Here is an 18621-nt window from a genome sequence, read left to right on the forward strand (position 1 = left end):
CTGATCGAGGTCCAAAATTTACAGGACATTTTTGGACTTCGATATTCAAGTCTCTTGGTACGAATTTACTCTTTAGCTCTACTTATCATCCACAGACAGATGGACAAATGAAACGAGTTAATCAGATTCTGAAAGAAATGTTGCGTCATTATGTTCAATCTCGATTAGCTTCATGGGAAGAATATTTACCTTTGGTGGAATTTGCTTATAATAACTCTTATCATTCAGCTATTGGAATGACACCTTTTCAAGCAGCTTATGGCCATACTCCCCTTGTTCCTGCCAACTTTGTTCTTCAACATAAAGTGACTTTAGCAGACCAACTCATTCAAGAGATGCAAGATATTTTGTTACAGATTAAGGATAAGATGGTCAGCATACAAGAGCAATATCAGCGCACAGCTAATAAGCATCGTCGTCACATTGAATTTCAAGAAGGAGACTTGGTATTATTATATATTGCCTCTCATTGATACAAGACAGTGAAATCAGTCTTTCCAAAGCTTCGCCCAAGATATTATGGACCCTTTCGTATTATTAAGAAGAACTCATCTCTCAGTTATAAGTTGGAATTACCGCCTTCTTGGGGTAGAATTCATCCAACTTTCCATATTTCTTGGCTCAAGAAGTTTGTGGACAGTGATTTTCCAATTTTAGATGTTTTGAATTATGTTCCAGAAATCAAAGATGAACGCATACTCTTAATTCCAGAGACAATTCTTGATGTCAGACAAAAAGAAACACGATATAAGAACACTACAAAAATTTTAGTTAAATGGAGAGATCTTGATGATTCTGACTCTACTTGGCAAAGTGATGAAGACTTACACGAATATCCAGAACTTCTTCGGGAATTCTTTCAAAGACAACCATCTCTTCTTAGCCGGAGTCTTATTTTAAGTGGGAGGGAATGTCACGATTGTGACTAACTCTCTTAATCTCTCCCTAATTACTCCTTAACTCCTCATTAACTGTAAAGACACCTGTGAAAGGTCACACCCTTGCACATGAATCACTATCAAAGAACATGCCTATTCAATGTTCATTAAAGACACACCCCTGAGTCCTAAGGACATAACCATTGATTCAAGAGCCACACCCCTTCACATGGATGTGCCTCTTCAATTGTACCTTTTCGACCTCTATTTAAGAAAGGCCCCTGTCTCAATGCAATCACTCAGTCTTTTCCTACATCATTTATCTTATGTTCATTAACCAAGTCTTAATCATGTTAATTAAGCTATAAAAGCTTTACCGCTCCACTGTCGACTATCCAAGTGACTGCATGGCCAAGGGGAAGAGTTGGGTCGGCTTCGATGATTGGCACAGATGGATCATCAGGTAATTGATAGATTTGAACGAGAGCAGAAGCTTCCATACGCTTACTGCCTCATCTAGCCCAATGTTTCTTCTTCCTTTTTTAAGAGTGGCCAAAGTCCAACTCAGATGTGGCGTGAGCAACATTGGTTGAGGAGCCGGGATGAGGTGTAAGAAATGACCAATCAAACATCCCTTCCGGGGTGACGAAGGATACTAACTAGGGGGGTGGACCTTGAGCAACTTGACGAGTGGTTCGCCACTGGGAAGACCTAGGCCAATTTGTACCAATGCCTTGTTGCTAGTTTCCTGGTGGGGGACCTTGCAAAGTACGTGCTGAAGTATTACCCCCTCTCGACCACCAACTTGGGGCATTGCCGCCACCTTGGTTGTTTTGACGATTCGAGTTGTTGGTGTTGGGGTTGGGGTTGGTACCTCTGTTTTCCCTGGCTTTGATGCCACTCATCATCAACATGTCTAGACGTCTGGCAATGAGTGGAGTATCTATTCCATAGTCACAAGGGACGGGGGACGGTGACGGGGGACGGGGACGGGGACGGGACGGGGGACGGCCATAAGTAGGGAACGGGGACGGGGGAGGGAACGGCACTCAAAAAATACTTTTTTTTAAAATTTTCTACTCTGCACTTATTCTACTTTGGAAGCACATCAAAATGAGCACAAATTTACACTAAAATGCTAAGATTTTGAGTCATATTAATAATTAAGTAGATACAAAACAAGTCATGACTCAAGAGTCAGGACTCAGGAGCCTTAAGGAGGCAAAATACAAGGACGGACTCAAATGAGTCAATGACAAAAAAGTGCTGAAGACTAGAGGCTAGAGGCTAGAGCTAAGTAGTAAGGCCCATGAATCATGATCCATGAATGATCATCCACGTGAAGTGCTCGCCTCATGGTCATGGGTAGCTTGTGCGGCTGCCAAAGAAGCATCAAGCTCATCCTCAGTCTCATCCTCACTGGCATGCTGCTCCTGCACCTCATCCTCTCGTTGCTCTTCTTGTTGACTCATCTCCCACTCGGTGAAGGAATCTGCCTTCTTGGTCATGCTCTTGCAAAGCATTCGCAAGTTCGCGCTGACGAAGACAAGGTCATTGGCACGCTCTACCCCGAGTCGGTTCCTCTTCCTAGAGGCAATGTGGCTGTAGGTACTCCAAAGTTGCTCCAAGCAAGAGGAGCTGACGGCCTGGCTAAGTATGCGGATGGCAAGCTGCTGCAGCTCCGGTCCATCTGAACCAAAGTCCTCCCACCATAGAGCAGCACCAACTTTGGAGCGGTCATCATGACAGCCATAGGAGCCATGAAACGACCTGTACATCGAAAGCTGGTCCCTGATCTTGCGCCTAACCGATGCATCAGGCACAAGACGATCCAAGATGATCCTCCATCCAGCACTCACCTCCCGGTCGCTCTCCTGCTTGTTGCCTTGGAATTCTGGGTCCACCACATAAGCTGCTGCATGCAATGGAGAGTAGTAGGAATTCCACCTTCCTAGACACAAGGCATGGATCTCCTCGTATCTGTCTTCGTCAGGCACGAAGTCTTTCAACTTCTCTATCATGCGATCCATGGCCTCGTAGACCTTGCCTATGCATGGCTGCATAGCGTCTACAATCCTCAACAGGTGGACTATGGGCCTCACCATAGCATCTGTGGTCTTCACACGCTCCCACCAAGAGGCGTCATCCGCCCGTAGCCTACACTCTTGGCCAGTGTTTGTATGGGACTCTTGCATGGCGACAAACTTGTCGCTAAGGAAAAGCCCCCTCAAAGCACCACTACAATCCTTCAACCGGCCCAACATGAGAAAGTTGTAGGCGAACCGGGTGTCGGAATATTTGAGAAGAGAGAGACAGGACCTCTTGTTGAACTCATGCCGAAGTCTTTGGTGGTTGAGGACAAAGGAGACCATGGTGTTGGCCTCCTCAATGAGCGGGCTGATCCATGGTAATGCCCCGATGTCCTTGAGGAGGTTGTTTAGGCAATGAGCCATACAAAAGGACACCGTGACATGTCCATACATACTTGGAGAATAGCTCCCGCCGCCCTATTGGAAGGCTCCCCATCCACAACAAAGCCCACTACATGCTCGGGGCCAACGATCTCCATGGTGGTAGCCCACTCCGCCGCAAGCACATCCGCGCTCTTCCCAGTGCCGGATGCATCATGAGATGAGATGAAGTACATCTCTCCACGGGAATATGCAACCATGCCGTGAATACTCCTCTTGCGGGTGTCACTCCATCCATCCACAATGAGGGAGACTCCGTTCCTCTCCCATTGCCGCTTTGTGTTGTCGGCCGCTTGCTCTACAATGCGCTTCTCCTTGTCGAGCAATGTAGTGCGCAAGCTCTCGGATGAGGGGGGCGTATAGGTTGAGCCATACTCCCCAATCTTCTTAACCATTACCTTGAAGTACTCCGACCTATTCAAGAAAGTAATTTACTAATGAGAAGGAGACTAGGATGATGAAAACATGAATGATGAATTGGCAATGATCGATTGCACTTACCTAGCCGCTTGAAAGGCAATGTGGTCGTGGAAGAAGAAGCGGGCCACCGCCATATCCACCTCCTCCTTCAACTTGGGGTTCCAATTCTCCCCAAGTGTAGATTGTCACCGTGGGCCACGTAATGATTGAGAGACCGTGGAGATGGAGGGTGCCGGTGTCGTGGATGGAGTAACATTCCGACTTGATGGCGAAGGTGATGGTGTGCATGATCCCGATCCACCACATGACTCCATGGTAGAGGCTTGAGTTCCTCTCCCCATTGTCGCGGGATCCACAGCCACTCATGGTGTCCTTCTTGTCGCTTCGACCGCTTCGTAGACGCTAAGCTTGTCAAGAAGTTCCCGTCTCTTCTCGGGCGTGACATTCGTGCAAAACCTCACTTCATGCCCACTCTCATGCAAGAGGTGGGCTCGCACTTTGTCGGCGCCACCCGTTCGCCGGTACGGGCAAAGCTTGCATACCCATGGCCAAGAACCGCCTCCATGAACGGATGTGGTGTAGTTTACCTCCTCCCACCATGTCCATCCCGTTGTCCTTCTACGAGAAGCCCCGGCACGTGAGGAGGATGCCATGGTTGAAGATGGCTTGCCGCTTGACTCTTGAGCCTTGAGGAGTGAGAGAGAGAGAGAGAGAGAGAGAGAGAGAGCCTTGAGGAATGAGAGAGAGAGAGAGAGAGCCTAGAGGCTTGGAAGTTGGAAGAGTCAAGACTCAAGAGGCTTGAGGGAGAGGTGAGAGCCTAGGCCCTAGAGCTTGGAACTTGGAAGTTGGAAGAGACTCGAGAGAACTTGAGAGATTCAAGAAGCTTGAGCAATGAGCAATGAACTTGTGTGTGGCAGCTTGTAGCCTTGTAGAGGTGGGCTCTTATATAGATAGGCAAGAGAGAGAGAGGGCCAAGGCCCAACAGCCATAAACGGCTAGTAGAGCCCAAGCCCAACAGCCATAAACGGCTACAGTGGCAGGCACGCAGCAGGCAGGCGCAACGGCCAGAAACGGGCGCAGGCGCAACGGCTATCTGCCGTCCCCGCACAGGCCGTCCCCGACAGCTGTCCCCCGTCCCTGCGCCGTCCCCTGCGCCGTCCCCGGTTTGAAACGCCAATCAGGGGACGCCCGTCCGTCCCCGTCCCTGCGCCGTCCCGTGTCGGCGTCCCCGCGTTCCTAGGCACCGTCCCCGCCGTCCCCTGTGACTATGATCTATTCTTTTTAGGAATATTATACCAGTAGTAGGGAGTGGGTATCGAGGTAGTGTTTTTGGGATCATTGTGGTTGCCTTGTGGTTTGCCTTGATTACCTGGATTGATGTTTGCTACCCTTTGTGGGTACAGGAGGTATAGGAAACAAGGGCCCCCTCTTGGGTAGAGGAGGAAGAAGATGACTTCTTGGGGTGAAACTGGTCATGCAACCGAGCGAAGCGCAGGAGTTGGCACTCACACTCATACATGTTAGGCATAGGTTCTAAACTAATGGTCTGCATGACAAAAGTAAAGAAACTAGGTGGTAACTTGTTTGATAATGTGATGACCTGGTCTTCCAGAGACTTGGCAGAGCCAGTGGTGGCATGCTCTGCATTAAGGCACCGGTACTCAGCAACCTTGACTTTCGGATCATCCCCCTCTTTGATAGAGAATTTTTGGATTTGATGCTCGAGATCAAAGCGACACATGCGATCACGTGCTGCATATCTCTCTACAAGGTGTGTCCATCTATCAGAGACGGGAGAACTGCTGGAGTTGTGAATGAAACTCCGGCAAAAGGCCTTGCAGCATGAGCTCCACTATGGCAGTGGCATTCCTAGCTTCCCAATAGCGACTGGTCGTCTCCCAATGTAAGACCTCGAACGGGGCTCTCCAATGAGTAAGAAGTCCCATCCTCCATGTGGTCTAGATCTGAGTAAGGAGAATCAACTTTTGGTAAGAAAGGCTAGTCCTCCAGAATCACGGGTAGATGATCCATGCTGCGTGCTCTCGAGGTCTTCAATCCCTTTGCTCACAATAGCTCTGATACCATGTGAGGGCAAAAGGACAAAAGGACCAGATGTGCGAGAGATCAAAGCAAATCAACACAGCATGCAATGGATGAATGAATGTATGTATAATGGTGAAGTAATCCACTACAAGAGGCCCTTTGATGTGAGGTGACTCTAAGTAGTAGACCAGTGAGGAAGCAAAGACGAAGTCGAAGCAAGAGGCTCAGTCGATGATGAAGGCTCGTGTCAGGGACAACGGTGGTACTCCATGTGATATAGAGGCTGCGAATGCAGGGCTGCACAAGATCAGTGTGCAAAGCAAGGCCTGCAAAATGCAAGTATGCATGCTGACTGGAGCAGGGCTGCTGCAGATGAAAATTGAGTGCTGCGCACAAGGCAGACTGGTGGCTGTCGATGGTGAAGCAGAGTGCTACGCTGAGCACTGGATGCCGTGGGGCAGGGCGATGCAACAAGATGATGTAGCAAGGGGAGGAGCGAACTGCTGAACTGATGGATGATGCCGGAGCAGATCGCTGCGCTGATCCGGGCTGCTGCTGTTGTGTGTTGCGCAGATGGTATAGCCGCGATGATGCGTTGATCAATGTGTTGATGGTCCAGGCGGCTGCTGCAGTGGTAGAGCCAACGAGTTGATGGAGTATGTGGCCAGGCTGCTGCAGTGATGTACTGCGCAGGTGGTAGAGGCCCGATTGCTTGATGACGTGTTGGTTTACGCCGATTCCCGAACGATTATGCTGAATATGAAGCGCTTCTTTTATATGATGTAGGGCTGCTGGTCGCGGTCCAGAGGGAGCCTGTCGGCCAGCAGCAAGTGGACAAAATGGTTGTCACACACTGCGCACACTTAGCCACCTCTACAAGCTGTCTATGCACACCTGCCCATCTAATCTTGGAGATAAAGTAATGGATGAGGAAACTTATAAACGATTTGTTGATAAAAAGAATAAGGAGCCGAATCTCACGTCGAAGTGCATGATGTACAAGAACATCAGTTTGGCCATTCTCTCTAAAGAAGTCTTGATAACGAGTATTGCATATTGCATAATTTCATCATGCCCCAACGACTGCCTAAGTGGATATTTATATATCCAAGCATTATAAGGGAAGAACCAAAAGCTATGTTTCGATTGTACGACAATCCAGAAGAAGACATTCAAGTATATGGTTAGCAAGCTCAACCTCATGACAGCCAGAAGCAACTGGTACACCAAACCGAACACGCCGGCAACAAGGCAAAACCGCCGCCAGTAAGAAGCAACTGGGGAGAAGAAGCAACACATCCAGCAAGCCTCACTGGACAGATGTGAGGCTGCAGTACTTGATTGAGCCAGGAAAAGCCATATGCACGTATATAGATTGGGGGTGATGCACTAGACCTCAACACAGCACTCTCTTTTTGCCCGGAGCTACTAGACACGTGGTGTCACCAAAGAAAGGCCATACCCTCTCCCCAAAGAGCGGCCCACTAGCGACACGCTTCCCATCAGCTTTAGATGGGAAGCGTGTCACCAAAGAAAGGCCATACCCTCTCCCCAAAGAGCGGCCCACTAGGGACATACACTAGCTGCACATGCCCCCACCCGGGAGGTCGATATTGAGGTTATTCACTCTATTTATGCTGAGGATGACACATGATTCCCTCTTCTACTTGGATACACTAGAGCCATTTGTACTTGTTGGGTCCACGTAGTACATTGAACCTTTACTTAGGGGGTTTTTTCTTTCTATGTTCCAAATTTTAGCCTATTCATATTGCTTGGTCTCAAAAGCCTTTGGGTCTTTGGTAGACATGAAAAAATCTCTCCCTCTCTCAATCAAAGAGGGTATACTTCCTTCAGAGGGCCAGACGCCCCACCCCCACTGCCTACAAAGACCCAAGCCCTCTTCTCATCAGCTTCAGGTCAGGGACATACTCCGGCGACACCAACAGGGGAGGTGAACATTGACTCTATATATCCAGTTGCAGGAGAGGATGCTACAAGATAGTACATACCCGTTTCATAGTACATGCAGGGTCCACGTAGTATGTGGGCCTGTTTTAGACAGACAGGATATTTTTGCTCACATGTTCATGACTTTCAACTTGTACATGAACCACGTGTACTACTTCTTGGTCTCACAGACTCTTTGGGTATTTGGTAGACGTTAATACAATCTTTCTCCCTCAAGCTATCCACAAAAAGAAAGAAAACCAACCAGAATTTCAGCTGAGTCGTACAGATTTTGCTCTAGAAGGAAAAGCATCTGCTCTCGGAAAACCTCCATATGTATGTATATGTATCTGTCTCTTTCTCTCTGTCTCCTTGACCAGATCAATCTGCACCTGTAAAAATGCGCCCTAGAAAAAGATGCGTTAATAGCAGCCTAAGTACGAGAAACATTTAACCTAATTCCCTTTCAGAGGCGCAGCACAGCACAAGACCTTCAGAGCTTTTGCCCTCCAACCTACCGAACACTTCTAGTCGAGTGTGCGTCCGTTCTGATCAAATAGTATTTCAAATGTGCGCGTATCAAACTTTTATTTTCGTTCAAATATAACTTTTAAAGATATTTAAATCAATAAGTTTTCAATGTAATACTTCAAATAAACAAGATAATAAGTATTAAGGTGTTGAAGTCCCATGCATGATGTGCTATGTTCAAAACCTGCTCGTTGATGGCGGCATGAAAAGCACACATGCACACTAGCACAAAAAGATTTCAAAAAAAAACAAGGCAATAAGGTACCCAAATGGCAAGCACTTTAATTAAGTGGGTATATATATTTTTGGATAATCTTTTTTTAGGAGAGCACTTTAATTAAGTGGGTATATATTCTCGGATAATTAAAGTGCTCTCCTGAAATCTTTTTTCGGGAGAGCAGTTTGGGTATATATTTCCGGATAATATAATAAGTTGGGCATCCAATTTTTCCCTTTTTTAAGGTGTCTTGCGGCTATTACCACTATGCCACTATATTTTTTTAATTACAAACAATAACTATACTTACTTAAACAATGAATGCTAATCAAAATGCCTATATTCCAAATCTAAATTTTCATAAAACAAAATTGCACAAACAAACCTCTACCCTTGGATCGTTTGATGATTTGACTTTTTTTTGGGGACCAATAATATATATATATATATATTATAAAAAGAAAAAGACGGCTTTACATAAACTTTCCATGCCCACAGTCAGCCCTTAACATCATCTGCATAAGATTCACTATTCAACACACTACACATCAAATCATTCTCTGAAACAAAAGAAGATTCACCCTAAGATAAGTGATATCCTTGCAAGATACATGCCTCAATTAAGGCTTCAGATGTGCAACCCCTAGGGGTTTGTTTTTCCAAAATCTCACCCTTCATCTCCCCTTTTTGAAACCATATTTTGATAGTTGGTCTGGACCCCACTGGATTCTCAATCAATGCCACAAAGATGTAACTAGCTTGTTTGACCTTCTTATACCACCTCTTTGTTCTAGGACCATACCAGGTTGTCATAATCTTCACCCTCTGCCTTCTGAGACCCTACACAACAATATCCCAGAAGTTAGGCACAACCCAGTATGTCTGCACAACTAACCCCGCACACTGCAGAGAGTGAATCAGTTGAAACAAGTCAACTTCACTACTTCTGTTAATCAAACATATAGAGCAGCACATACAAATACATTTATGCATCAATCCACTAACATCAATCCCTGTATCTTAATCTTTCTGGAATTCCAAATTTTCCATAAATAGTAGCACCTAATGATATTAAAGATCACATCCTCATGTTCATCATTAGCTGAGACCATCTGCCAAACAGCCAGTCCCCCCATTGACCATGCACTCCTCAACAATTTTGGACCCATTCCCCAATTTTAACCCAAGCTCCTTTAATAGCATGGCAATCCCAAAATGTATGTTTCCCATCTTCCAAGGCAATCCTGCATCTGGGGCAACATCCACTTGTGAAGTTCCTTTGAACCAATTTGGAGCCAATGGGCAAAGCTCCCATACAAACTCTCCACAAGAACACCTAAGATTTGGTAGGTATTTCCAGTTCCCATATTGCCTTCCACTTCCTTCTCCAACAGTTAGGGCTCCAATTCACTCTCCATATTCTGCTACAGTGAGTGACAATATCTTCACTTACCCTCAAGGCACTATACAAAACTCTAGTTGTGCCTTTGTCTAGCTTAGAGCCATTAAACCAGGTCCAATCCTTGATCCAACAAGTATCATCCACAGCAGTGGATGTCCAACCTTTCTGCACTTCCTCAACACATACCTGACCAATTGTGCTTCTATGTTAGACAGGGCAAGATCCATCTCCAATTGCTCTGGCTCTTTCCATCCCATTGATGCATTATCCCAACAATCCTTAAATCTCCTCAACCCCTTATTATTCAATCTTTTGGCTATTATGGGGTCTTGTAAGGCTAAGGGGGGTCTGAACTTATGAGTCCATCATATCCCTAAGTACAATAAAGAATTCCTTGAAGCTCTACCACATCCATTCCATACAATGAGTTCTAACACCTCTTTCAATTTAGAACACAACATCCTGCACAGTGGGGACCCAATTATTTTGAGAGGGGTATGAGAAAATACTTTATCCTTCCAGCTTAGACCCTGCCACACTCCATCCAGATACACAGCTAAACATTCCACCAATTCTCTTAACATCTTAGCTCATATTTCCTTTTGGTTAAGACATTTGGGCAGAAACATAGCCAATCTAGCAATGGTATGGGAGGGGAGATGGAGAATGCCAAGCCTACCATCAGATTTAGGCATACAAATTTTGTCCTAGGCCCTTTTCCAAAATCTAGCACAGGGCAGAAAAACATAATATAGGTATTTAATACTATGTTGTAAATAGCCACCCTATCATGAAAAGGGACACGTTCCCACTTCTTTAATTTCACAAAAAACATGTCTAATGCCCAATCAGTTAGTTGTTTATTTGTCACATCCACCCCAAAAGAAACCTCTAGGTAGCTGACAATCTGACCTCTCCTCACCACCTCACACCCCCATCTCTCCAGATAAAAGTTGACAATCTGACCTCTCCTCACCACCTCACACCCCCATCTCTCCAGATCAAAGTTATTGTCCTCATACAAACTGATCAGTTTAGACTTGTGGATATTACATTTGGATCCTGAAACATCAGCAAACTCTTGTATAATATCAAGAGCCAATCTAACATTATCATTATCAGGTTCCAAAAAGAGTAAGGAGTCATTAGCAAAACATTGTATTGCCAATTGCTCCCCATCACATAACTTCAAGCCCTTCACCCTCCCAGAGCTCTAATCAAGGGGTGAGAGGCAATAGCAAAAAGAAGAGGAGCAAGGGGGCAGCCTTGTCTTACTGATCAGTGAACCTCAAATCCTCCAACCACTCTTCCATTCAGCAGTAAATTAGACTTGCTCCCTTGGGTGAGAGTAAATATGCAAGTAGACATTCTGGAGTCAAAACCTAATTTGTCCATTACTCTAGCCACAAAGGACCAGTGCACCCTATCATATGCCTTCTCCAAATCTAGCTACAGAAGGATACATTTTTGTTTAGTCTTCAAGGCCACATACATACCCAACATAGCCATCTCAAGAGCTCTAATCAAGGGGTGAGAGGCAATAGCAAAAAGAAGAGGAGCAAGGGGGCAGCCTTGTCTTACTGATCAGTGAACCTCAAATCCTCCAACCACTCTTCCATTCAGCAGTAAATTAGACTTGCTCCCTTGGGTGAGAGTAAATATGCAAGTAGACATTCTGGAGTCAAAACCTAATTTGTCCATTACTCTAGCCACAAAGGACCAGTGCACCCTATCATATGCCTTCTCCAAATCTAGCTACAAAAGGATACATTTTTGTTTAGTCTTCAAGGCCACATACATACCCAACATAGCAACATAGATGTTATCATAGATGGATCTCCCCAATAAAGCCATGCTGCTTCTCAGAAATCATCTCCTGTAGAGCAAGGGTTATTCTAATAGCAATGACTTTGGCTAAGATTTTACATATTGCAGTCAATAAAGTGATAGGCCTCCAATGATTGAACTTGTCACAAGCATTCTGCTTAGGGATCAATTTCACCAGCCCTTCCTTTAAGTCTCTATCCAGCTTGCCTCACTTGAAGGCTTCACAACACACGAAGGCCAGAAAGTAATGAAAAACTCCATAGACACCCCATCCTAGCCAGGAGACTTTTCTCTCTCCCAACCTCAGAAGGGCCTCCCAACATTCCTCCATTTCAATGTCCCTTTCAAGCCATTTGGCTCTATCAATGTCCAGACTCCTATTAACATGTTCCAGAATCTTAGATTCAGCTTGGGCGGGCCCTTCTAGCTGCTGACACATCCTCCTTGAGACTCAGAGTAGCACCTAAGTACTCCACCCATTTCCTAGCTATTAGGCTCATCCCTTTCAATTCATGCCCATTGTCATCCAGTATCCTTTCTACCACCTCTTTACCTCCCAACTTTTCAGTTAGCTTGAACAGATACCCATCAGGTTTCCTTTTACAGGTTTCCTTTTATTGGTAAAGGTTTTCCATTTATACCTGGCTTCTTCCTTCTTGGAACACTTCTCATCCTCACTTTGATAGTTAATTTCCCCACCTGCCTCTTCTTCTGGAGATATCCCCCATCTCTTTCTTTCTTGTCTACCCTCCTTTGCCCTTAATTTCCCAACTCCCCTAATTATGCCATGCATTTTATTAGCAAACAATCTCCAAGATCCTTGCACATATCCTCTGCATTTAAGTCTCCCTATGGCTTCCTCAGTTTGCTAGACAAACAACTCATCTTTTAAAGTAGTAGATTATTCACCCTTAGTTTCCTAGAGGGGAACTTCTTCAATTCAACCTCACATCCACCAAGCACATGCCATCCCCACTCAAGGGGCATATGATCAGAAAGAGCAGTGCTGGAGTCAATAGATATTTTAAGAGTATGAGGAATCCAAGTGGCTTGTTGGCTGCAGAAAACCCTATCAATTCTAGATGAAGAACCAAAGTATTGCAAGCTAAAATAGGTATGCCCCGGATGCCCCGGGTCAGAGTTCCAACCCTATCAATTCTAGATGAAGAACCAAAGTATTGCAAGCTAAAATAGGTATGCCTCGGGTCAGAGTTCCAATCCCCCATCTCCCAACCATCTCTCATACCTAATTTACCTCTTAGCCCTTCCCATCTCACCTTTTCATGGCCCATCAGCACAATACTCCCCCACATCTATCCCTTTATTCCTATACCATATTAAAGTCTCCCATGAGGATGCAGTGCCCCTGGTAGTTCAAGTTGTCTATCCATTCCCACATTCCACTCCTTACTTTATGGTTGTGAGCTCCATATAAGTTAACTATCCATATCTTCTCTCCTTCCAAATCAATTTCTACTTCCAAAATCCTCCCATTAGGGTGATTGGCTATAATAATAGGATATAAGCTCTTTTTAACAATAGCCATGACACCACTAAACCCTCCTTTCACCCCCCCCCCCCGGCGGTACAAAACAGTCCAATCTCTAAACTTATCCTTTCTCAAAACTTTATCCCCAAACAGATTATGTTCCTGGATAACACAAATAGACAAATCCTACTCCTTAATCAAATTCCAAAAAACAACACTCTTCTTTTTATCCTTTACCCCCCTAATATTCCACGAACACCCACTTATTTTAATAGAACTCGTGAGAGGGCTGTCTCAGGGACCATTTCTACCTCTTCTCCACTACCCCCTTGATCCCCTTCTTTTTGAATCCCCTTCCAAGCTTCCTCCACCTGCCAATTAAATTTCTGAAACAGTTGAAGTTCCACTATCATCATCCCCTAATGGTTCAAAAGGATTAGAATACATCACAGGACTTAAGCTACCAGATTAATTGCTGCCTTGGTTATTCCTTGCCCCACCCCCACTTGCTTTTTTCCTACCCTCATCCTTAGCTTGTCTCACATTCATTTTCCCCTTTACTGTCTTCCATCCACCCTCTCCCCCATAATCCTCAATATTCTCTTCAATATTTTTACCCTTTTCCCCCTCCATCTCCCCCTTTTCCTCTCACTCTCCAACTTATCCAAATTTTCACCCTCTTCTTTTGCTAGGTTCCCTTTAGCACAGTTCCTAGCAATATGCCCGAAACCCACACATTTGAAGCATGCATCGGGAGGAAAGGGACCAAACTTCAACTTCAACTCCAACTTTCCTAGTTCACTAAATCCACCTCTACTGATTTAGGGGTTTCAACTTTTCTATTCCATACAATGCAAACACTATTGCCTTGCTTATTGCTAGCTTCATCCTTAGGTAGATATAATATCGGCCCAATTGCACGGGCAATTTCCCTCAAGGCGGAACGAAGCCATGGGGGTAACCCTGTGATTTCACCCCACACAAGGGCAAGATTCAACCAGACTTTTGTTGACATCAAAAAACGGATCGAAAGGAATCACATGTATAAGCCTGTGATCCATGAATAGGGGAGCTCTAGCGAATAGATTAGGGACAGCTTGCGCCTTATTAAAAAGAACATTAAAGAAGCCTTTCCCTATATAAAAAACCTGAGACACAACACGATTATGCAGAACGTCAACTTGCAACCATCTCGCTACCTCGGCTTTCAAGGGGATCTTTCCTGAGCAAAAATAATCACACTACACAAAGAGAGCAATTCAATCTGGCTCCTCACCAACTCAAAAGACACTTTCAGACATACCTTTTCACCTCTTGTTAATAGTTTTTGAGCCTGCGAGATGATCCTCTCAGCTACTCTCTCATGCAAGGAATTCTTATGATCCCTTCCTCATCATTGTTTGTGCGCGTCCTCTTCATCTTGACATCCACTCCATCCCCCCAATCCCCCCAGCCATTATCTCCTTCTTCCGATCAATTCTCCTAGAGACACTCCATGCATGCGTCTCGTCACTTGTAAACGTGCACTATACTTACCACAAACAACATATTCTAATTTGCTAATTAAAACATATCTACACCAAATCCAATACACTTCCACCCTTGGATCGGTTGAATGTAGATGCAAGTGTTTGAACCCTCTTTCTTTGTTATGAATATTTACTAAATTATTTAAAATGTTAATGTTGAAAGCTTATTCTAATAGAATGTCTTTCTTTTTTCCTGGTTTTGCACTAACTTTGTTGTGAACAAAATGTAATGAAAAACTGAATTAAAAATTTTAAAAAAACAAACATCATGACATATGTAGATATAAAAATCTTAAATATTTTTTAACATTTCAATTCTTACAATAATAAAAAATTTCAAAATATGGAGTTTTAAATGAAGGTACTTACTCAATGCATTGACAAACGTAAACACTACTTATTAGGGTTTTTCATGATATTTTAATCATGTTAAAGCATTAAGTTTTATCTTTTCCCATTCCACTTATCTTAAGCAAGAAGCTCGAAACCAAGTAGTTTGTCATTCATCAAGGTGGAACAAGGTCAACTCTCTCCTACACTATGCATTCTTTGTAGATAAACTTTGAAAACAGTATGATCTATGTCCTTTTATGCATGTGGTGTAGTACTATCACATATTCCATAGATATAGCAATACATTTAGATGAGCTCTATCATGTTATGCATGTGGTGTAGTACTATCACATATTCCATAGATATAGCAATACATTTAGATGAGCTCTATCATGTTATGCATGTGGTGTAGTACTATCACATATTCCATAGATATAGCAATACATTTAGATGAGCTCTATCATGTTATGCATGTGATGTAGTACTATCACATATTCCATATATATTGCAATACATTCTTTGTACATAAAGTTCAAAAATGGTATAGTCTCTATCCTTTATGCATGTGATGAAATTCCATACATATGGTAATACATTTAGATGCTATCCTTTACACTTGATGGGAAGCTAGGAAAGATTCTTTATATACTTTGGAGTTGTTTTCTCAACCCTTGCCAGTGAAACCAATTCCCTAAACAACTAACAAAACTATATACATCATTTTCGATTGTCTTATTGAGCCCATTCTCATCGAGTCTAAACCAAGGCACTTCTTTATCCCTTGTCTCCCAAGCAACGATGTCTGGTGCAACCTTTTGGACTATGGACCTCCATCCACAAGATTGGAGCTAGATAAACAAATTACATGTGAAGAAATTATCATACCTTATGAGTTGTAAACCCTCCCGCATATAAGTTTACAGGTCACTTATAATGTACATTAATGTATCATGTTTTTTTATGCATATATTCAAAGGATCAATTTTATGGAAGAGATAGTTGAGGGCAAACTTGGCTTGATATATCCAAAACATGTGAGCAAAATTGAAGAAATCAATGGGTGGTTTTGCATCTTAGGCACTTTATGATCTATAACTATAACCCTTATCTTATGAAATGATGGCAAAATAAACTTAAAACTTGATAGTCATAAGAGGTTTGTTTAACTAAGCATTTAATATTAGTATCCATACAACATAGCATCAAATATAGAAAAGTATTTTTACACTCATGACCTTGTGCGACTCTGACAAATTGACTCCATGATGTCGATGTCCTCACTTCCTTATGCTATGTATTTAAACATTCTAGTAAATGATTTTGTGTCAAAGACTCTTAAACCCATACATCACATGGTGGGAGACTATCTGAAATTTGTGAAAGCCAACTTTTTTTTGTTCTCAATCTTTAGCATATGTGTGGCTCATCTTTAAAATTGTGCCTAGGTGAGCCAATAGGAATTAATGATAGTGTATGATTTGTGAAACATGAGCATTTATCACTCCATATGTACATATATTTTCTCACACTTCCCTCAAAGTTATAGAGTGATATGATGATGACAACATTCAAAAGATGAGATGCTAAATATACACTCATTTGGTCATTGTGTGTACATGGAGTGATATGATGATGCCAACATTCAAAAGACGAGATGCTAAATATACTATCATTTGTCCATTGTGTGAGTATGCGTAGAGTGATATGATGATGCCAACATTCAAAAGACCAGATGCAAAATATACTATGATTTGTCCATTGTGTGTGTTTAATAATTTCTTAAAAGGTCAATAACACCCAAAACTATAAGTACAACCAAATCAATTTTAACTATCAAGTATTGCAAAGGCATTTTACACACAAAGAAAATAACGAAAAGCTTTATTTCCATGATCCGTACAAGCCTTAATCCTTGCATTCGTCTAGCAAGACCAATTGGTAAATCCATTTTAAAGGAACTACAAGTGTCAAAAGTAACATGACAATTGTTATCATCATTAACAAGGAACTAGGAAACATGACACTTGTTATCATCATTAACAAGGAACTAGGAAACATAGAACCGTGTTTTTTAGCAAATTGCATTGAATGATTCATGTGTAATTGCAACCATGCTTCATTTCAAAAAATCATACCAGATGGTTTGAAACTCTTGGAGGGTAGGAAAGGAAGGTAGTGCCTCAATAATATTATCTTTGGACCACCATGCATCTCTACTAGATAAACACCATGTGCCTAGTCTCTACTAGATGTGAACACCATGTGCCCAGTCTCTACTAGATGAACATTATGCATTATGGTGGCAAGCATGTAATTCATGAGACTCCACCCATTATTACAAAGAAAACTCTAGTTGTGCATGTAATTCACATTAAAGTAAAAAATACATGCAAAGCATTGATTATAAAAAATTTATATCTTAATTTGTTAGAGCAACAAATATGCTCAAACATTATACTCTAAGTGACGTGCACTTAGAGTATATCTAAAATTTATATCTTAATTTGTTAGAGCAACAAATATGCTCAAAGATTATAATCTAAGTGACGTGCACTTACCTTATAGTTTCTATAAAAAAATCTAACCTTTTGATAATAAACATGATAATAAACATGATCCATAAAGAGGGATTTCTTATAAGACACACCACCCTGCTATGTAGAATTCCTTTTCCAAAAGTGCATTAATATATTCCTTCCATGTTGTAGCACTTGGAAAATAAAGAGTCCCTCTAATTCAAAGGTCCGAGTGCCTCTACAAAAGTTACAAAGCTTATGTAGCTTGCAAGGATCCACCCCAAAAGTTTCAGCTAAGCGTTAATTTAACTACTCTTGAGAGTCTTCACATCTCTCAAATCCATTGTGACAAAATACACCTACAAGCTCCTCAATAAACTTAAGAGCATCCTTAGTCTACTATGAGTAAAACAATGGGGGTTATTTACGAAATTATAACTCAATGAGACTAGTCCCTATGAATGCATTTGTCGAATTCTAATGGGAGCTTCCTTGACTTATGAATGCAAATGGTATTCCCATTAGTGAAGGTTATAATAGTTATTGGTAAGGAATCAACATTATTACCAAATGAAACCTTTTTTCATCCTTTGACCATGATTAGCCAAGTGGTCAAGTTTTTTTAATTAATGGGCCTTTATAACATTAAGGGGATTATGGATGTTAAGTATTAGGAGGTCATCAAAGTGTCTAAAAATCCTTTGAGTACCTTTAATTATGGCTTCAAGGCAATTCTCTTTCTTACGGGGAATACACTTGTAGTAATGTCTTATATTTGTATTAAATGCATTATCAATATGACTGGAAATCTTTATAAAAACACCATACTAAGAATTAGGATTGTACTTGGATGCCATGCATCACATAAAGATCATATTGAGATTCGAACTTGAGACCTTTTGTTCCTAGCACTACCTTCTATCCCACCCCCCCACGAAGCATGTGCTCTTATCATGGCTTGTTTCAATTTTACTCATATGTTTTAATTTGGTGCAATTTACTTATGCTCCATGGA

General features: G+C 42.6%; 1 protein-coding gene across 1 annotated transcript in view; it reads right to left on the bottom strand.

The window, feature by feature from the left end:
* Positions 1-8358, bottom strand: part of APC7 (tetratricopeptide repeat (TPR)-containing protein) — a 134481-nt gene extending 126123 nt beyond the window's left edge. The window contains exons 1-2 of the mRNA XM_086802520.1: positions 8254-8358; positions 8028-8154 (exon numbers count right to left, since the gene is read on the bottom strand). Of these exons, the coding sequence (XP_086658646.1) occupies positions 8028-8096 (69 nt within the window). The 5' untranslated portion in view covers positions 8097-8154; positions 8254-8358. The remainder of the gene's footprint in view (positions 1-8027; positions 8155-8253) is intronic.
* Between the last annotated feature and the right edge of the window lie 10263 nt (positions 8359-18621).

Source organism: Cibotium barometz, chromosome 9 (assembly GCF_041138505.1).
Source record: "Cibotium barometz isolate CiBa-2024 chromosome 9, ASM4113850v1, whole genome shotgun sequence".
NCBI lineage: Eukaryota > Viridiplantae > Streptophyta > Polypodiopsida > Cyatheales > Cibotiaceae > Cibotium > Cibotium barometz.